The sequence below is a fragment of the Pinus tabuliformis genome, chromosome 5_2 (genome assembly GCF_031772625.1).
Source record: "Pinus tabuliformis cultivar Carrire ecotype Pingquan chromosome 5_2, CPIR1, whole genome shotgun sequence".
Lineage (NCBI taxonomy): Eukaryota > Viridiplantae > Streptophyta > Pinopsida > Pinales > Pinaceae > Pinus > Pinus tabuliformis.
Window position 1 is genome coordinate 1,015,256,883 of NC_142306.1, and position 22,709 is coordinate 1,015,279,591.

General features: G+C 38.4%; 1 protein-coding gene across 1 annotated transcript in view; it reads right to left on the reverse strand.

Moving 5' to 3' along the window:
* The window catches only part of LOC149162716 (uncharacterized), a 258,643-nt gene that overhangs the window by 186,090 nt on the left and 49,844 nt on the right, over positions 1-22,709 (reverse strand). The window contains exons 2-3 of the mRNA XM_089435774.1: positions 10,704-10,895; positions 10,459-10,593 (exon numbers count right to left, since the gene is read on the reverse strand). Of these exons, the coding sequence (XP_089291900.1) occupies positions 10,459-10,593; positions 10,704-10,895 (327 nt within the window). The remainder of the gene's footprint in view (positions 1-10,458; positions 10,594-10,703; positions 10,896-22,709) is intronic.

Below are 22,709 nucleotides of genomic sequence, written 5' to 3' on the forward strand. Positions count from 1 at the left end.
TGATCATGTTATGTTGTAAACCCAGTCTGCATGTGTGAATTGTAAATAATCTTAGCAGAGTTGAGTCATGTATGTAAATTGCCTAGGTGGACCTAATTTTCTAGTGATAATCTACGTTCCGGAAGGTTTTTTGTCTCACTGATCCATGATCGGCAGAGTTTTCCTTCAGCTTAACCCCAAAGCCGGAATGAATTTTGTCATTAGAATCTTAGAGGAATCCTAGTGTGTTGATCTGCTAGATTATATTTGGTCGCAGAACTGGGTGGTCTATGAGGGTCTATGTCAAATGGGTTTTCCCCTTTGAGATGTAAAATTGTAAAAGTCATGATGTAAAGTGTCTTGAGGGTTAGAAGATGTATTAATCCCCTCGTAAGTCCTAAGTCCTAGGTCCTAGGTGATTTTTCCAAAAGCGAAGTTCAAGGATCCAAAAGTAAAAAATTAAAAAATTAAAAAAATAGATAAAAATAATAATAAAATTTAAAATAAAATAAATTAAATTAAAATTAAAAAATAAAAAAAAATAAAAAAATTTAAAAAATAATAAAATAATAATAAGTCAAATTTTTGAGTAAATAAATTCAGGATTTTAATTTTTTAATATATTAAAATGCATTTAAAAATTCGATGGATGAGATTAAAAGAAATCTTGATCCTCATCGACGGTCGAGATTAGTTTGACATCGATCACTCGAACTAGCTGTTGGGAATTTTTCCTTTAAAAAGGGTGCTAGGGGTCATTTGAGATGAGATTAGATCTCAGAGTCTGGTGCTAAAGAAAGCTCTCTTGTAGTCAATTTTTTTGTGCAATAAAGAAAGACTTTGGGGTTAAAAATCTTACTGGTGTTGAAAAAATAAATAAATAAATCATAAAATATAAAAACATTAAATAAATTAATTAATTAATTAAAAATAAAAAATCAATTTTTATTTTATATTAATTATGTGTTAGATTAGAGTTAAGTTTTATTTTACGATTTAAATTTAGTTTTCATTATAGTTTAGTTAAATTTTATTTTATTAAAAATTCATAAAAAAAATTATAAAATTGTAAAAAGCAAAAAGGGGTTTCTTTTATTTTAGATTTTAATGTTATTTAGATTTTAAATTTTAAATTTTGTTTTAATTGAAAAATATAAAAATATTTTTGCCAATTTCAGTTTTGGCTCAGGAATTTCTTATGTTTTATATTTTCTGCTGAAGCTAAAATTTTGATGTGGGAATTAATGTTTAACATGCTTTAATGTTCATTTGAAAATTAACTACATGAATGTGATCTCTGGTTAGCCCTTTACGTGGTTGTTTAAAGCACTTTATCTTTCGAAATTTTAATTGTTGGAGTATCATTAAGCCATTAAGCACTTATTGATTATCTCGCATGTGGTAAAAGTTAATCTTTGTTGTTTGATGGTAAAACGATTGTTAATGAGTTCATATCTCTGCAGAATTTGATAAATAATCGTTTAATCATTTATTTTATAAGGCACTGGTCTATTAATTTAATAAAATCAATTTAGTGCTAGTTTCCCTTCGTGTCTCCCAATCCAACTGGTTCACAGTTGGTCATCCATTTTCCTATAGGGTCTACCCCCTTAGCCGCAGGAGACAGGCTTAAACAGAGAGATCGGGGATCAGGGTGACAGCCCCCGGTCTGAGCGTTGTCGTGACAATCTGTGCGACAACAGGGACAATTCGATTCAACAATCAGAGAGGTCGATTCAGTTGCTAGTGGACGGGAAATAGGGTCACCTATGGCATCACTTTAGCGACGAAATAGCCATAGAAAAAGTCAGATCTCCTAGCCTCTACTACACTGGTGTGTCCTCAAGGCCTCCTCCAACTTTGAAGCCATTACGACAATGGAGTTGTGAGATAACCCAAACCTTAGCTATGAGACCAAACTTTGCCCCGGTATTCCCTAGCCTAGCACCTCATGTGAAACTTCGGCAAATCTTGAATCTTATTGCAGCCACTGATGTTAATTCATCTAATTGTTAATTCAACTAAACAATTTACTTGTTGTGTGCTACGGAAAATATCAAATTAAATACACTGCAACCGTCACAAAATAAATACTACAAAAGAAATAAAAATCTTGGAAGAATAGATGCACACACACACAAATACAGTTATTTTTGGACTAAGTCCCCGGAAAAAACCCAACTCGAGAAAGTCGGTGCAGCAACCGAGGGTTTTAATATTATGCAGTAGTAAAACTAAGTACAAGACTATGGATGCTCAATTCTAGCAACTCATACAGAGAAATGATTGACAATAAATCTAGTGAGAAAAATCTCACTGCCATGGGCGATCCTACACTGACCTTGGCTCAAGTTGAGTTGTTCTTTGTTGCCACTGTGCAGTCACTGCGTCAGCCTACGTAGTACTACGTCCCACAACTCAAAACTACTTTCCCTCTTGCTATATGATCAGCTGATGTCTGGAAGATGGGTCCTCCTGGCCTCCAGACTCTCCTTCCAGCTTCTGGCACTAAATCACTGCTTCTCCCCAACAAAATATAGAATCCCCTCTGAACCACTACGCTGCCTCTCTGCAGTGCACTCACTAAGACGGGAAAAACTTCCTCCAGCCTTACTATCCCTGCCCCTTTCTCATTGCTTCAAGCTCACTGGCTCTCTCTCCAGCAACTCAGTGCTACTACTTTGGTGTGTGTTCTCCCAGCCCCATCGAGTTTATTTTTATAATCTCTTGTTGAGACATCAACAGCCATGATTAAAACTTAATCGATGGCTAAGATTAACTAGAACTCGATCCAAGACTTTTTCTAGAAGATTCTCACCATGACATAATTAATACCCTTTAATTAATCATATTCCCTAAGTTTAGACTTAGGAAACATTAAAACTTTGATTAATTATTTTAATGAAGTCGTCTCTAGATGGAATTTCCATAAACTATTTCTGGGTTTTGGAGAATACATGTATTCTAGCCTCTCCACCAAATTTCGTGGCTAGAACACATCCGATGCTACAAAAACTAACACTCCCTCTTAGCGAGAAATGTGTTCTAGCGCTGCAACCAACTGAAGCAACACCCTATCTCTCTACACCACCACCTGTCACGCTGCTGCTGCCCACCAGCTATTGCGCAACTCTGATATACGTTGCATCCTTGCTGCTGCTGGCCCTGCTGAACTGCTGCCAACACGACATCTACACTGCAATTCCCTCTCCATCTGTTGCTGCTGCAACTGCAACTAAAAATCATCCAAAATACTGAATCAACTGTGATCAGTATGATGCATCTATTTCTTGAGTCTGACTGCTGCTAGTCTTTGTGTTGTCACTGAAGCCTCTGCGCTGTTGCTGACTCTGCTCTGTGCCAACTGCACTACTGCCAACTCTGCAATGCGCTGCCCAGTATCTGACCGCTACTAGCCACTGCATTTGTCACTCTGGCATCTGACTACACCATCTACCACTGATCCATCCTGCTACTACATGTTATGGGCTCCCGTAGCAAGGTATTGATTCATGAGGTGGACCTCCTCAAGAATCCTACCCATCTTATAGCTCTCTGGGGCTACAAAACCAAATCACCCCACCTCACTCTTGGAGGTATATCAGTAATCATGGCAAACTCTTCCTCTACTCTGGAGGATAGCCAGTGAATTTCTGCATGAGTTGCCGCCTAGTCTTGCTTCTCCTCTTTGTCCATCTTCTTCAGAGGACACTGGGTGTTGTAGTGGCCAAGCTCACCATATCTGAAGCATTTGACCTTGGAAAGGTCCTTCTACCTTCTGCGCTGCTCTTGTTGCCCCTTTGATGCGAGGGCCACATTCTCCTCTTCTTTCACTTGCTTCGTCCCACTGCTATTGCTGCTGCCACTAATGGTGCTCTTCACCAAATCTCGCCTCATCTCCTCCTGTTACAGATCAGCCCACATTCAATCCCAATCTAGCAACTTGTCTTACCCAGAATACTCTAGACGAAGACCTGTCAGTCTTAGGAAACAGTGTTTAGAGCCGTGGAAATTTCTAAACAGAAAGTCTATTACTGCAGTAACTGATTTATTTCACCTACTTATTATTCCCAATAAGTTATTTATGAACTCCCTTCAGTAAACATTAAAATAAATTCTACTGCAGATATCACATCATTATACAGAAATAAATATATGCACAAGAGTCAATCACATCAACACAGTTATTTTTGGACAATTGTCCCCGGAAAAACCCAATGCATGAAAACCGGTGCAAAAGAGGAGGGTTTTATTAATCTTCAGCAACAATCGCTTTTACAAAAAAATTTACATAAACACTGGGAGAAAACACCTGAGACTTTTTCTCCAAGACTATCTGACACCCTAGAGAGCTTCCTTTCTCTATTGCGTCAACCCTGCGTCATTTTGTGTGGCTCTGCACAGGTCTGGTCCCTCTCTGCGTCATCTATGTATCTCTTTGATCTGTGTCTCCCTCTGCGATGTCCCTCAGAGACTCTGCACCACTTCTTCTGAGCTCCCTGACTGTTGCTAACACCCCCTCTTCCTCCACCCTACAACTCTCCCTCTGAAACCGATCTCCTTCTCTTTGAGAATCAATTTTCCTTGAGATATTGAGTATTTGTTGGTGTATCTCCAAATGACCCTCAAGTCTTCTCTTATACTTTTCCTGTTGACGAATCAACGGCCGAGATTAAGTCTCTAATCAATGGCTAAGATTAAAACAAACTTGATCCTCGTCTCTTATAATCGTCTCATGCTTATCTTTATTAATACCCATTAATATTTTTATTTTCCTAAGTTTAGACTTAGGAACCCATTAAAAATATTAATTATTTTAATAACTCCTCATCCAAATGGAATTTCTCAAAACAATTTCTGGGTCTTGGATATCTCTGTGCCTTAGCCTCTCCACCAATTTTCATGGCTAGATCACATCCAATGCTACCACAAATCAACACTTCCTCTTAGCGAAGAATGTGCTCTAGTAATGCTTCACCATTGGAAACATCACATTGATCCTCCGCACCAGTACCTGCGCTGATGTTTGGCTTGTTGCCTTACATCATCTGCACTATTGCTTCTTGTACTGTTTCCCATGACACTGCTACATTTGTACTGCAGCTCCCTCTCAATCTGTTGCATCATGCTGCCCATAGCACCGCCATTGCTAACTGCTGCACTGCATCACCTGATACTTATCCATTTCTGCTACTGAAATGGATTCTTTACCATCCCCATCTTCTCCGTGAAATAAACAAATTTTGTTCTTCCTAGGGCCTTCGTGAGGATGCTCGCTACCTGTTCTCCTGTAGGAATGTAGCTCAATTGTACTGCTCTTCGTTGGACAGTCTCTAACAAAGTGACACCTAATATCCTCAGCTGCAACTTCGATCACCGATTCTATCTCTCTTAGCAAACCCCGCTCTAGAGAATAAAATGACTGATCATCTGGTGTAATCTCCAAGTGACCCTCAAGCCCCCTCTTATACTTTTCTCGTTAACATATCAAAGGCCGAGATTAAGTCCCTAATAAACGGCTAAGATTAGATCTAGCTTGATCCATGACTTTTTGACCATTTTAACACAGTTTTATATTAATTCACATTAATATTTTAATTTCCCTAAGTTTAGACTTAGGGACTCCATTAAAAATATTAATTATTTTAATATCTCCCAAACTGTTTAGAATCTGCCCAAACCCTTTCTGGGTATTGGAAATATCATGTGCCCCAACCTCTCCACCAAATTTCGTGGTTAGAGCACATCCGATGCTACCCCAAATCAACACTCCCTCTTAGCGAGGAGTGTGCTCTAATAATACTCCTCACTGAGTATCACCCTGATCATCTGACATCAATCCCTTTGTTGACGCTAGGCCTTTTACCCATCATCCTCTGCACTGTTGCATCCTGTACAGATACCCATGACTCTGCCACTGCCACTTCTGCATCCGTACTGTAACTCCCTCTTCATCCGTGCTGCTGCCCATGGCTCTGCCACTGCCACTGCTGCATCTGCACTGCATCTCCTCTCATCGTGCTGCCCACTGTTGCACTGCAACTCAGTGACTGAGAAGTAAGTAACTGATCTCCCAACTCTAACCTCTCTGTTGGGCTAGAGACCCTCCTAATGCTGAAGCTCCCTCTGTCGCTGACAAGTGCTCCCTCTCTGACCTCTGCGCTGCTGCAAAAACTCCCTGCATCTCGCATTGTTGCACACTTCTCTGTGCCATCCTACACTAGTGCAACACTCCCATGCCTCTCACACTGCTGCAGCTTGCTAGCCTCGCGTTGTCCTAGGAATCCTGCAGTGTAGCTCTCTTTGCTGCTCCATCCGCATCCGTCTTTACCACATCTGCCAGTCCTGCTACTCCTCATCGAGTCTCCTATAGCAAGGTCTAATCCAAGAGGCTGAGTACCTCGAGGATCCTGCCCCTCATCGCATGTAGTCCATCTAACTAAATTCGATGTCTCCCCACTTCCGCTCAAGTGGTGCATAATAGCATATGCACTCATGGCACAGTCATCGTCTGTCTCCACTTCCTTCTCTGCCCTTGCTGGCGCTGCCTTAGTCTCGGAAGACTCTCCCTTACTCTTCTTCCTTAGACACTGGGTCGCATAATGACCCAGCGCCCCACAGTGGAAGCACTTGATCTTGGAGAGATCCTTCTTCTTCCATTTTTCTTGCTTTCCCTCAGATGTTAGGGCAACATCTTCCTCCTCCTTTTTTACTCTGATCTCCTTACTACTGCTTCCCGCCTTGGTCTGCCATCTGATCTCTTCTTGGCAAAGAGCCGCCCACATCTCCTCCCAAGGTGGAAGGGTCCCTCTACCTAGCATACTCTGGACAAATACCTCCCAGTCTTCTAAGACTGCATTCAGGGTTATCCTCACCATCAATCCCTGATCCGGCATGGCTCCTATGGAAGTCAACTTATCTTGGATCTCATTCAGTTCTCCGAGAGAGGTGTCGATTGGTTCTCCCTTCTTCATCTAATATGACCTCATCTGATTTTCTAGTAACACCCTTCTCTGCAGAGAAGTATGATTGTAAAATTTCTTTAGGGCCTCCCACATCTCATATGTCGTTTCCCTCTCGGCAATGTGTGGCACTACATGGTCCTTGAACCCGTCAAGGATGATGCTCTTGGCCCTTGCCTCCTCGTACTTGTCGTTATCAGCTGGGTCAACTGGGATTGCTATCGTCCTCAAGGCGAAGTGCTTAACACGATTTCTGTCAAGTACGGATAAGATTCTGGCTTTCCAGACTGTGAAGTTTGAGGCTCCGCCCAGTCTGTCCTAGTCTCTTACTCCGTGTAGTGCCATGCTGCTCTTCTACTTCCGTCCTAGAAGTTCTTGATGTGACTCCCTCTGAGTCTCAATTTCCCTCTTGGAAATCCTTCTGCCAATGTCGAGATGCCCCCTACTCTGATCGTCTGTGCAACTGCACCACTGATCCGGATTTCTCGGCTAGAAACCCTCGGTAACAAATCCCTCCTCCTTGGCCTTGCCCTGTTAGGTATTGTTCTAACTACAGTACCCCACCAGCTCCACTCTGCAACTTTCCCACAGCCTCCTAAACCCCAGCAACCTAAAGGTGAGAACTCCTAGGCTCTGCGCAATCCCGACACCAGCAACTCGGCCTCCTCAACCAACTACGTCAACCCTCCTAGCTTCTGCGTGGCTCTGCGTGAGCCTCCCTTTCCCTCCCTTAGCCTCTGCGCTGCCTCTTCCTGGCTCACCCTTGATGACGCAGGCACTTCATCACCCTTCCCTTGTTGCTGCTCTGCTAGGAACAACTTCTGTCACTCCGGACAACTGTTTTCTACTGCTATTGCTTTGCTCGGCTGATGACCTCAGTTCTCCTGTGATCTGCAACCACGCTCTGATACCATGTTGAAGTTTCTAAGTCTACTAGTTAGAAACCCTCCATGCACTTTACTGATTTATTCCTACCTACTTGTTCTGTTACTTAACAAGTTATTTACCATGTAAATACTGAAAATAAATAGTAGTGCATGCTCAACATATTACAGATCATCAACTGAAGGAAACAGAAACGAGCACACAAAATGACACTGTTATTTTTAAACCAATGTCCCCAGAAAAACCCAATGCGGGAAAACCAGTGCAGCTATGTGAGGGATTTCTTATTAAGCAGTTTCAAAATACAATCTGGGTGCCAAATCCGGCTTACCCAACAAAGAATGCCCTTGGCAGTAGTACCTCTCAGTCTGAGATAGATGTCTCGGTTGAAACACCAGATAAACCCTCTGGCAGCTCCTCAGCTCCAATTTTCCCCAGAAACCCCAGCGTCTGCATTTCTGGACTGCATCAGCCTCTCTATGCCCAGCGTTGGCCATGCGTCACCCTGAATAGGCCTGCGTCAACCTCAGGAGACCCTGCGTCAGATACACTGGCCTCTCTGAAGCACTGCGCAGCTCTTGGATGCCTCTGCGTGGCCCTGCATGAGCCCTGGCTGCCACTGCGTCACTCTCTCTGGCTCCTGCGATGATCTCCCAGCACTATCTCTGCCTCTCTATACTCACTGCCCCTCAGTTGCAACTCTGATCATTGATTCTATCTCTCTTAGCAAACCCCGCTCTAGAGAATAGAATGACTGATCATATGGTGTAATCTCCAAGTGACCCTCAAGCGCCCTCTTATACTTTTTTCCTTGACATATCAACGGTCGAGATTAAGTCCCTAATCAACGGCTAAGATTAGATCTGGCTTGATCCATGACTTTTGGACCATTCTAACACAATTTTATATTAATTCACATTAATATTTTAATTTTCCTAAGTTTTAATATCTCCCAAACTGTTTAGAATCTGCCCAAACCATTTTTGGGTATTGGAGATCTCATGTGCCCCAACCTCTCCACCAAATTTCATGGTTAGAGCACATCCAATGCTACCCCAAATCAACAGAAACTCCTTTACAAGGAATAATCCTCTAACCTAACCCTCAAACCCTCACCTCCTTGTTCTAGAAATCTTTGTACCTTGCTTGAAGAGCAAGTAAGCTCCATTCTTTACCCCCTTCTAGGAAAAGGATCATTAAGATCACTTCACATCCATTTGTTGATTCATCCTTCACAAGTGACTTCCATATACCGGGTCTCCTCCCATCGGTGCAAGTCCATAAAGAGCAGGGAGTCTTAGCTGAGGTGATAGTGAGCTCAATCTCCATTGTTTCCCTTGGCCTAGCAGTTGTCCCCTTTAGGTATTCCCTTGAGCTCCCCTGCTAGTTTGAGCGGTAACATGTCCAACATCTTTCACTTCCAGTCATTGCATTATGATTAAAGGTTTATAATTAAAAGTTGGGGAGTTTAAAAGTTGGGGAGTGTTCCTTATGCCTAGAAACCAAGACATATGAATATAAAGTGCACACACTCAGGATCTGGGTTGAAATCTTGCAATCGCGGGTTTTGTATTTGACTGTATGCAAACTTTTTATTAGAATATCTGCATGACTATTTTTATCTCTGTTCAGTGATCTTTAGTGTTGTTTGCTGAATGATGATTGCCAATTCATGATTGAATGCTGGAAAGAATCCTTTTTTACTTAGAAACCAAACTACATCAATCTATGATATACATTCCAAACTTCTATTAGCACCTTTTCGAATTTTGAGTTTGGGTTCTAAATTGCTTGCAAACTGTTTGTTAGTTTGTGTGAATGAGTATTTTCATGTTTTCAGGATAACTGACACTAGATTTATAATCTATATCTTACACTAGACTTGTAGTTCTGTCCTACATATCTGCAGTAATATATTTCAGAAATAACCCTAAAACAGGTTTGCAATAAATCCATAAAACCATCATTCATCATGATATACCTTTGGAGATAGTATAGGTAGGGAAGCTCCCCTAATGTTGGTGGTAAACCAGCCTAAAGTGAGGGAAGTAGTTACCAAGGTGACAGTATTTGACCCACTTGAAGTCTAGCTTGGTGAAGACTTTACACAATAGGTGAGACCCTGAGATGTAACAGTTATAAAGTTATACAATCAGATCTCAGTGACAATGTTTGGCAGCAGTTGATCAAACTTTGTTTCCAACTATACGACTTGTCAATCCCCAACTGTTTTGTACTTAATGACCCAATCCTTCCATACAATCCCGACATTACAATCTTTGCACATGCTATTTGAATCTCCTTCAAATTTACCAGTTCTTGATGGAAATTTTTCTTCCTCAATATTCCAACTTTAAGTTGCCTTTCTTCCTAGAAACCCACATTAGCTGCCCTTGAATCAGGAAATAATGGAAAAGGAAAGAAAGTTTAAACTTTAAACATATCTCTGCACATCCAAAACTAACTATGTAAGTTGATTGTTTTCCATGTTCTCTTTTTTTTTTTTTTAATATTCCTACTACCAATATCTAAATTATTGTCATGGACGTTATGAACAAATGAGAGAATGATGCAAGCTTCTATCTATTATTTGAACAATTAAATTTACTCCAAAAATGTTTGAAAGCCTGACCTTGACAATACAGATATATTCTCAACTATATCTGGTTTTCCCACAGGAGAGGCATTCTTTGATGTGGAAGTACAATTATCTAATGAGTTTTCCATTTCATTTAAGTCAGTCTGCACTGCTAATCCAGGATCATCACTGCAAGTTAGTTAAACATGTCAGAACACCTTTTTGGGAAATAAACAATAAGTGGTCTGTCGCTGTTGCTCTTGAAATAAAGATTAATTACCAAAATACTTGTCTACTACCTGTTCATAGCACCATTAGGTTCTCTCCCCTTTTGTTGAGTTGTTGGAATGTTGTTGTCATGGCCAGAGATCTTCTGAAAGGAATCTGGAGAGTTTTCAGTGCAAAGTCCTTCAAAGTTTGTTATAGGACCTGGAGAATGGTTGCTGTTTGCATTTTCTCCAGATAGACTATGCCTCTCTAATGAAAGTTGCCTGTAATATTATCTCGTTAATATGATGTGACATATCATTATATGCATTGCGATATTCAAACAAGCCACATTGTAATCCTTATTGGAGGCTTAAAAATGCAATATGTAGAAAGAGGGAACATTTATTTCTCCATTATAAAAGTGATAAAAGAAAGACTCCCTCTCTCTCTCTCGCCCTGAATAGACTATATCTCTCTCATGGAGGCTTCCTGTAAGATTGTCTTGTTAATAAGATGCTACAATCTTTATATGCACATACCATCTTAACAAACCATACTGTAGTCCTTGTTGCAGAAAAAAAAATAGAGACAAACAGAAGGACAGAACATTCATTTCTCATTTATGAAGTGGTAAAAGAAAGGTTATCTCTCTCTCTTTTTGTCTCTCTATTTGGAAAGCACTAGTGCAGAGATTGCAAAAGGTTTTATATGCAATCAAAAAAATAAAAGGAGGTGTTTGAATGATATCAAAGGGGCATCAAATGCAGTTATTGAGACATGACAACTCTAGTAGTTATTGTTTTGCTTCTGCTTGGAGATCTAATGACACAATGGTTTTGTTACTGTAACGTCCCCAATTTTTGCATTATCTTGTGATGAGATTAGGAGGAGTCTCCAGAGCTTATCTCAGCCAGGTCAGAGGAGTTGATTACATTATTGGTGGGCCCAGAGGGTTTTGAGGAGTTCTACAGGGTTTGACTGAGATTGTTTGCCATATTTCACCATCAAGATCAGTTTCGCACAGTTTGCTCTTGATTCTGTTGCATTCCTGCGATTCCCATAAAATAGGGTTATTAACAAAAATATTTTAATTAATTACATTTAAGGTGTTGTTTCGGGATAATTACATGGAGAAACACCTTAGTGGAATAGCTCAATGGAATCGAGGAGAAAAGATCTACATGGTAGAATGATAAAAAGGAGCTTTCGGTGGTCTGTGTGACAATGGAGGTGAATTAAGCATTTTCTGGGGTTAAAAGTGGCTTTAATTAGTTAATAAAAGTCACTTTATTAAATAAAAAAAGAAAGTGTTTTTAATATTTAATTGGAGGGAAAAGGTAAATGAGTTATAAAAAGGGAAATGAGGGGGTCTCTCCTCATTCTTTCACTTTGATTTGTGCAGAAAAGGAGCTCTTGAAGAGTGTTTGGGAGAGAAACTTACAGTTTAGCCGCCACAATTAACTTCAGTGTTGAAACTAGACACCGTGGATGGTTCCAAGATTGAAATCACTCAAATTTCAGCATTATGCTTTTATGGAGTAAAAGATTGGTAGGAGATTTTGAGTTGGAAGAGGTTTTATTAGTTGATTTAATTCCGTAAGATTGGGTTTTCTATATTTCTTATCACAGGTGGAGGTACATGCTAAAGATGAAAACGATTTGGCCATTGAAGAGGGTCTACACTTCGTCAAAAGATTGTTGGGTCAAAATAGTCTTTGGTGGGTTCACTATGAGTGGGTTTTTCCACTAAAAACGAGATCGAACCTCACCCTTGTTACCCAAGTCGAGTTTTGTTCGTTGAGGGATGATTTTGCCGAAGTATTGGGGGTCATAGACTTCCATAACAATTGCTAGACATATCCCATGTGCGCTGGAATAATTGTTGACAATTTCACTAGAACTGAAGGTCGAATTTGACCCTATTATCTGATGGACGTAGTGCTAGATAGAGGTCAAGTTTTGTACCATCCCAAACTAGAAATTTTGGCAAATTCTCGAAATTTAACTCAACAAAATTGCTTCATATAAAAATTTCATCCATTTAACAAAACATTGCCATGTAAAATGTAACAAATAGAATACGACAATTCAATAACATGACGAACAAAAATAATATCAGCGTTTAATATAATAGATAAACTAGGGTTTACATGTTGATACAACTAATATAGCTGAGATGGAAAAGATAGCGTCAAGAATCTGCTTCAATGTTGTACTAGCCCTCTATTGAATTTTCTAAGTCTGTCCGTTAGAAAATTAATCTGTATTTCGTTGGTTTATTTCTTCTACTTGTAAATTTTGAACAAGTTATTTAAAACATTTAAATATCAAAATAAACACAATACAGTCACAACATCTACAAATCATCAGCTGAAAGAAAACAAACACACAAGTGACACCGTTATTTTTGGACAAATGTCCCCGGAAAAACCCAATGCGGGAAAACCGGTGCAGCTATTCTAAGAGTTTATTATTATGCAGTGTTTCCTTGAGTACAACTGGGTGCCTAACTATTGATTTGGGGTAGCATCGGATGTGCTCTAGCTAAAAAATTGGTGGAGAGGCTAAAGCACATGATATCTCCAACACCCAGAAATGGTTTGGGCAGAATCTAACCAGTTTGGAAGATATTAAAATAATTAATATTTTCAATGGAGTCCCTAAGTAAAATAAAATATTAATGTGAATTAATATAAAACTAAGTTAGAATGGTCCAAAAGTCATGGATCAATCCAGATCTAATCTTAGCCGTTGATTAAGGACTTAATCTCGGTCGTTGATGGACCAACGAGAAAAGTATAAGAAGAGGCTTGAGGGTTAGTTGGAGAATATATTGAGGGAGACCAGTCAGTTCGATTTCTGGAGTGGGGTTAGCTAAGAAATTTGAACTAGTGGTCTGGAGAGCAGCAGGAGGTAGCAAGTACGGAGCAGAGAGTCAGGATCAACAACAGAAGACTAGCACAAAGGTAGGAGAGGCAGCAGGAGATTGTGCAATCACTAGAGGGCCTGCGTGGGTGACGCAGAGAGGCCCAGGGTTGACGCAGACAAGCAGGGGCTGACGTAGAGTGCCTGGGAGCTACGCAGAGGTTAGCCAAGCTGCCGCTGGGAATGGGAGAAGTGTTGAAGAATTTTTCTCTCTATTGGGTAAGCCAGTTTGGCACCCGGTTGTACTGAAGAAATGTCGAATAATAAAACCCTCCTTTGCTGCACTGGTTTTCCCACATTGACTTTTCCCGGGGACTGCTGTCCAAAATATCTGTGTCGTTGTGTTGATTCTTGTGCATGTGTTTGTTTCTGTATTATGATGTAATATCTGTAGCAGAATTTATTTTAATGTTTATTGAAGGAATTTCATAAATAACTTATTAAAAATAAGTAGGCAAAGTAAATCAAATGTTGTAGTGATAGAATTTTCACATGGTATCAGAGGAAGTAATTAGAGACAGGAAGGGAAAATCAGTTATGGGTCAAGACCATGATGCAGAGGCATCCACGTCGGGGGACTCGCACAGATTTTCAGAAAATTGCACAAGAGATTTCAATTTCTCCATGTTTGCTTCCAGGATGGAAGAAGAAGTGGCTTGTATGACTAGTTCTGCATCATCAGAAGTATGGTACACAGACAGTGGAGCCTCTTGGCATATGACGTGAACCAGGGAATGTTTCTTAGAGTATCGAGAAGAGAAGATGAACTTTCAGATCACCATGGGGAACAAGGCAAAGTGTACTCCAGTAGGTAAGGGTACCATAGTTTTTCAAACAGAATCGGGAGAACGATTCAGCACTACAAATGTGTTGAATGTACCAGGATTGGGGATGAACTTACTTTCTATGTCGCAACTTCAAGGGAAAGGCTATGATGTCTACTTCATCAAGGAGAAGGTATACGTCGAACACCTGAGCTAGAAAAAGAAAGTGCAGACCGGGATCAAAAGTAACAGGTTGTAGAGATTACAACTAGAATCACCAATGGCACTAATAGGCAGTCATGGAGACAAGGACTTGAACGAACGATGGCTCAGAAGAATGGGACATTTGCACCTTCGGGCTCTGAGAATTCTCAAAAGCACTGTAACAGGAGTTCCGAATCTTAGTACGAAACGAGATGATGTATGCAAAGGATGTGCTCTAGGAAAGTATGCCAAGACAACATTTCCTAGGAGTAAACACAGGGCCAAGAGTGTACTAGGATTGATACACTCAGATATCTGTGGACCTTGTTGTCGCACAAATTGTCACGACAATGCTCAGACCGGGGGCTGTCACTCTGATCCCCGATCTCTCCGTTTAAGCCTGTCTCCCGCAGCTAAGGGGGGTAGACCCTATGGGACAATGGATGACCAACTGTGGACCAGTTGGGTTGGGAGACACGAGGGAAAACAAGCACCTATTTGATTTTATTAAGTTAATAGACCAGTGCCTTATGGATCTAATGATTAAACGATTATTTATCGAAAGCTGCAGAAATATGAACTTTATAAATCCATAATTAACAATCATTTATAAGCAAAATATAAGACATTCAACAAATGTACAAAGCCTTAAACGATAATCTAGCAATTAAATTTCTAAAGAATAAATGTTTTAAACAACCAGGAAACTTAAATGTTGACCATATTTCAAATAGTTAATCTCCAGATATAAACATTTTAAGAAAATTTAACTTCACCACAACAGAGAAAAGACTTTAGAAAAAGAATTTCCAAATTTTAATTAGCCTTTTTTCAAAAATTTTGATTTTTTATATTTTTTTTATAAAATTTTAAATCTAAAAATTAAACAAAACTAAAATCCTAAATAAAATCGAATCTGAACTAAAGTCTAATCCAAAATCCAAAATTTAATTCTAAAACTAAGTAAAAGAAAACAAAAACAAAACAAATTCTTTAAGCCTTTTTTTATTTTTTAAATTTTATGAATTTTTTGATGTTTTCTTTTAAAATCAAACTTAAACTAAACTAAACTATATTCAAACTATAAGCCAAAAAAATTAAAACCTAAATAAAATTAAAATCAAATCTAAACTAAAAGAAATTTTTATTGCTTTTTTTTTAATTAAAATAAATAAAAATAAAAAATAAAACACCACTAAAACTGAAGCTAACAGCGAATCCTAAAAATGAAAACCAAATTTATTTATTTTTTAATTTTTAATTTTTTTTAATTTTTATATTATTAAAATCAAAACCTAAACAAAATCTGGACCACACTATTATGAAACAAAATAAAACAAAATCAATTTTTATTTTATATATTTTTTATGATTTATTATTTTTTTTTTGGTTCTAACTTTAAACAAAAATTAAAACTAAATTAAACAAACTAAAAGATCAAACCCCTAATTAAATGAAAGTGACATTCTAAAATAATAAAACTAATAAAATTCTAAACTATATTCAAACACAAAATAAAATCTAAACCTAAACTAACAATGTCTTACCATACGCATATACATCCTACCAACGCTATCCCTGCGTGTATAAAAAAAACTAAACCGATTTACCTTTTATGTTGCACGTTACGGGTGTGCCTGTGCAGGTCCGCGGCGGAGAGGGTTTGGAGAGGCTGCGGGAGCTGCAAATGGATGCACAGGTCAGCGTGAGGGAGCTGACAGACGCAATGAGGCAATCACGCGTGAGGAAGAGGAAATGTTGCAGAAGAGAGGATGACGGCCTTGACTGTTAAAAAAAAAAATCAAGCAAGGAAGAAGTTTGCTGGACGTTTGCAAGACTGGCAGCGAAATAGAGGAGAAGATAGCTTTGCGAGAGCAAAGAATATGACTGCGTAGAGTTGAGGATGAACTCACGCGTTTTGGTGAAAGAAAACTGCGCAGGTTTTGGAAATGGCAACAATGAATGGCTGCAGGCAACTGGAAATGGACGAGGGAGAAAATGCAGGTGGACTGGACGGAGATGAGTTGCGTGGGAGCTGGTTGTAGGTAGGTTGACGGCAGCGTGGGGCAATTCAATGCAGAAAGCCACGTTTTTTTTTTTTTGCTTGCAGGTTTAAGAGGAGAAGGATGTGTGGATAACAGGTAGGCAGAGAATTGAGGCAACAGCGTACAGGTTTATGGAGGACTGTGTGGAGGAGTGAGCAAAATGAGAGGGACGCAGAAACTTTTGCAGGTTTTGGTAAAGCTGTAGAGGGGTGATGGAGCAACATAAAAAAAAAATTAGATTTCTTGCAGGTTTGAACATTGGAGTTTCAGACTCGGGTTGCCAGAGGGATGCAGCTAGCCGCAAATGATGAATGTGATGAAGCTGAGGATGCCAAAGGGGTGGCTGGACAGAGCAGATTGAACAGCACGCAGGCTTGGACGCGAAGGAGAAACTGTGTAAATGAACACAACTTGCCTTAAAACATTTAAAACCTCTCAAACACTGAAATGAAAACCTAGGAACTCAGGAAATCCAACAAAAATTTCCTAATCTAAAGGTGACTGAATTAAAAACCCTTGGACAACAAAATCGTGACCCTGTAAACACTGATTGTGAGGAATGCAGGCTCTGAGCTGCTTCACATTGCCTGACGGGAACCCTGAAAAATTCTCAAAGCCTGTACCTGCAGCCTGCAATGGCAAAAACAGAAAACCCAAAAATAATATGTGCAGAAAACAAACTAAAACCCTAAATCAGCGAAATAATTACAACATTTACAGCTTTTCAACTCTTAAGTAGCCAGATTTATCAATAATCACAGCAATATTATCATAATTTAATTTTAATGTGAGATACTTCAGAAACCCTGCATACATTCATAAAAAAATTCAAATGATAAGCCCAAAATTAAAACTAGCTGGGCTCTTTCAGAAAACGCAATCTGGGAGTTGGCTGGTTCAGCCGAGAACTTCCCCTAACGCCTGGTAAACTCAAAACTAAGATTTCCTGCACAGCTTAAAATCAACCATTAACATAGAGGGAAAAAACGATAGTGAAATCTAGATCAAATGGAGATACCTGCCATTATATTTCAAAATCTAAACTATCATTCAAACCCTAGAGATCAGACAAGATACCTGTGCCTGAATCAATCTTCATCAAGCTAAAATCAATAGATGAAAATAAAATTATGCAGAAAGAATAAAGGATCTTACAGCATTTCCAGAAGAGTAACACCAGCAATATTTTTAACCCCAAAGTCTTTCTTTATTGCAAAAAAAATGACTAAAAGAGAGCTTTCTTTAGCACCAGACTCTCGGATCAAATCTGATCTCAAATGACCCCTAGCACCTTATTTAAAGGAAAAATTCCCAATGGCTAGTTCGAGTGATCCATGTCAAAATGATCTCGACCATCAATGAAGATCAAAACATTTTTTAATCTCATCTGTCGAATTTTTAAATGCATTAAAAAATTGAAATTCTGCATTTATTTACTCAAAAATTTGACCTATTATTATTTTCTTATTTTTTAAGTTTTTATTTTATTTTATTATTATTTTTATTTATTTTTAATTTTTATATTTTTTATTTTTTAATTTTTAATTTATTTATTTATTTCAATTTTTAATTTTTATTTTTTAAATGGATCCTCAAACTTAGCCTCTGGGAAAATCACCTAAGACCTAGGACTTAGGACTTATGAGGGGATTAAAACATTTTCTAACCCTCAAGACACTTTACATCATGACTTTTACAATTTTACATCTCAAGGGGGAAAACCCATTTGACATAGACCCTCATAGACCACCCAGTTCTGCGACACAACTATAATCTAGCAGATCAACGCACTAGGATTCCCCTAAGATTCTAATGACAAAATTCATTCCGGCTTTGGGGTTAGGCTGAAGGAAAACTCTGCCGATCATGGATTGGTGAGACAAAAAACCTTCCGGAATGTAGATTATCACTAGAAAATTAGGTCCACCTAAGCAATTTACATACATGACTCAGCTCTGCTAAAATTATTTACAATTCACACATGCAGACTGGGTTTACAACATAATATGATCAATTCGATGATGATTGTCGAATGGCACGGACACGTCAATCAAGCACTATCCCTTTTGCGAAGAAAAGGGGGTGTACTGCTATGGGAAGTTGACACGCAGTGGTCAACATCTGGCTCTACTTGGGGACACGTTGCTGCACTGCAGGAATGTGAAAATCCAGAATCTGCATCCATGCAACATACAACAAAATATAAGTAGCATCCGTCCAAAAATCATCATATAACATTAAGCACATGAAAGATATAAGCTCTTCATCAACTATCTGGAAAATTAAATCTAAATCTAAAACAGAAATGAAAATGCTGAAAAAACAAGGAGTAAGGTTAGAAATACAGAGGATGCCCCATGGCATCAGATGTGTTCAATATAATGTATACTGAACATTTGCCTGCTTTCAGGCAAATCTGTCGGTTGCTTGTCGGATGTGCCATGTCCAATTCTGCATATGGTAGGACTTTTTCCTATCCGAAAATCACGCTGCTCGCGGCCGTCTGAAGCATCAAATCTTATTCTCGTTCTCTTTTTCTTGCGCTTTTTCTTCTTGGCAGGCTGTATCACTGATGACATGGAACTTTCTGCTTCAAAACTCTCAGATGAAGTATGTAAGATATGTGTGACATGTATTTCTTCATTCTGCATCTGCCCTGCCAAGGATGATGGATCAATCTCACAGGTGCCATGAGTTATAACTTGATCTTCAATGACTGGTGGATTAACCGTGTGAGCATCAATCTGATTATTAATTTCCCTTTTATCCAGGTCACCTTCAATTATCCACTTTTCAGTGGAACAAAGGACCTCATAAAATGATGGAGCTTGCTGTAACAGATAAGGAGGCTCCTGATCTATTGACGTTCCCTGGTTTCTTTCATCCTCTGACAGCTGTTGAAATTTCTGAACCTGTATTTTAATGGCATCTATCTGACTAGAGTGTTGAACCCTCATAGCAATAATTTCCCTGGCATGGTCTTCTTCCATGGTCAATAACTTATTTTGCATAATACTAATTTCCCTATCATGATTAGCTTTCATGGCCATCATATTTTCCTCTAAGCTTGATAACTTGCTTTGCATAAAACTAATTTCTGTGTCATGATTAGTCTTCATGGCCTCAATTTCCTTAGCATGCTGATTTTGCATGATCTCCATTTCCCTATTACGTTTTTCCAAGTGGGTGCATAAGGTTCTCACATCATTGGCGTAATTAGTTTGATTAATCTCCATATTTTTTACCAGCCGCATTGGTTCTTGTATAATTTGCTTCTGATATTCTTTTTCATTGTCAACACTGTTTTTACAATTTGTTCCTGCTTTTCTACTATCATGGATTTGATCTGCAATGGTACAGGTGGATGGCACATTCTGATATGAAGAATTGTCTTGAAATCTTTCATTGACAGCTGGACCTTTTACAAGATTACTTTCATTCTGTTGCACAATTTTAGGGGCACAAGGCGAGCTATCTGGATCACCATATCTATCTTTAAAAGCATCGACAATGTCTTGTAAAGAAGTGAAAGAATCTTCAGGACAATTATTAAACCAGTTCAAAGCATCACCCTTTAAAGAACGAACAAATAGACGCATTTTGACATCTTCATGATTATATTGAGGAAGTCTACAATATATGATCATTACACAAGTAAACCTGTTTAAATGCTTTCTAACAGCGACTGAATCGCCATCTGAGAACAAAAGTAATTTAGAAATGGCCTCTTCCGGAAAATCATGGAGATCATCAGTAAAATGACATGGTTTAAACAAATAATCCATGATGAATAACGAGGGACCAAATGGATGATAGAACGAGATCTCTGCTCAAGAAAATCAATAGATGAAAGAAGTGGAGTCGCCACTTGAACAATGAATCTAATTGTAGGATCCAAAAAGCAACAAACAAGCAAATATGAGGGAGGCTTCTTGCCTGGGAAAAATAAAAGAAATGGAGTCGCCACCCAAACAAGAAACGAACTGAAGAGTAGTTGTTGATATGACGAAAGATAAGCGATGAAAAGACCAAATGATGCCAAAAAATGTTGAATCTGCCAACTCAAATGAGAGATGAGAAAGATGAAAGAATGATGAGAAATGAGAAGATGAATGTCGAATAAACCAAGGAAAGAAAAAACTTTATCCCTGACAACGGCGCCAAAAAAGGTTGTCGCACAGATTGTCACGACAATGCTCAGACCGGGGGCTGTCACCTTGATCCCCTATCTCTCCGTTTAAGCCTGTCTCCCGCGGCTAAGGGGGGTAGACCCTACGGGACAATGGATGACCAACTGTAGACCAGTTGGGTTGGGAGACACGAGGGAAAACAAGCACCTATTTGATTTTATTAAGTTAATAGACCAGTGCCTTATGGATCTAATGATTAAACGATTATTTATCGAAAGCTGCAGAAATATGAACTTTATAATTCCATGATTAACAATCATTTATAAGCAAAATATAAGATATTCAACAAATGTACAACGCCTTAAACGATAATCTAGCAATTAAATTTCTAAAGAATAAATGCTTTAAACAACCAGGAAACTTAAATGCTAACCATATTTCAAATAGTTAATCTCCAGATATAAACATTTTAAGCACATTTAATTTCACCACAACAGAGAAGAGACTTTAGAAAAATAATTTCCAAATTTTAATTAGCCTTTTTTCAAAAATTTTGATTTTTTATATTTTCTTTTAATAAAATTTTAAATCTAAAAATTAAACAAAACTAAAATCCTAAATAAAATCGAATTTGAACTAAAGTCTAATCCAAAATCCAAAATTTAATTCTAAAACTAAGTAAAAGAAAACTAAAACAAAACAAATTCTTTAAGCCTTTTTTTATTTTTTAAATTTTATGAATTTTTTGATGTTTTCTTTTAAAATCAAACTTAAACTAAACTAAACTATATTCAGACTATAAGCCAAGAGAGTTAAAACCTAAATAAAATTAAAATCAAATCTAAACTAAAAGAAATTTTATTGCTCTTTTTTTTTTTAATTAAAAAAAATAAAAATAAAAATAAAAAATAAAACACCACTAAAATTGAAGCTAACAGCTAATCCTAAAAATGAAAACCAAATTTTTTTATTTATTTATTTATTTTTTTTTTTTAATTTTTTAATTTTTATATTATTAAAATCAAAATTTAAACAAAATCCGGACCACACTATTATGAAATAAAATAAAACAAAATCGATTTTTATTTTATATATTTTTCATGATTTATTAATTTTTTTTTGGTTCTAACTTTAAACAAAAATTAAAACTAAATTAAACAAACTAAAAGATCAAACCCCTAATTAAATGAAAGTGACATTCTAAAATAATAAAACTAATAAAATTCTAAACTATATTCAAACACAAAATAAAATCTAAACCTAAACTAACAATGTCTTACCATACGCATATACATCCTACCAACGCTATCCCTGCGTGTATAAAAAAAACTAAACCGATTTACCTTTTATGTTGCACGTTACGGGTGTGCCTGTGCAGGTCCGCGGCGGAGAGGGTTTGGAGAGGCTGCGGGAGCTGCAAATGGATGCACAGGTTAGCGTGAGTGAGCTGGCAGACGCAATGAGGCAATCACGCGTGAGGAAGAGGAAATGTTGCAGAAGAGAGGATGACGGCCTTGACTGTTAAAAAAAAAAAAATCGAGCAAGGAAGAAGTTTGCTGGACGTTTGCAAGTCTGACAGCAAAATAGAGGAGAAGATAGCTTTGCGGGAGCAAGGAATACGACTGCGTAGAGTTGAGGATGAACTCACGCGTTTTGGTGAAAGAAAACTGCGCAGGTTTTGGAAATGGCAACAATGAATGGCTGCAGGCAACTGGAAATGGACGAGGGAGAAAATGCAGGTAGACTGGACGGAGATGAGTAGCGTGGGAGCTGGTTGTAGGTAGGTTGACGGCAACGTGGGGCAATTCAACGCAGAAAGCCACATTTTTTTTTTTGCTTGCAGGTTTAAGAGGAGAAGGATGCGTGGATAACAGGTAGGCAGAGAATTGAGGCAACAGCGTACAGGTTTATGGAGGACTGCGTGGAGGAGTGAGCAAAATGAGAGGGACGCAGAAACTTTTGCAGATTTTGGTAAAGCCACAGAGGGGTGATGGAGCAACATAAAAAAAAAATCGATTTCTTGCAGG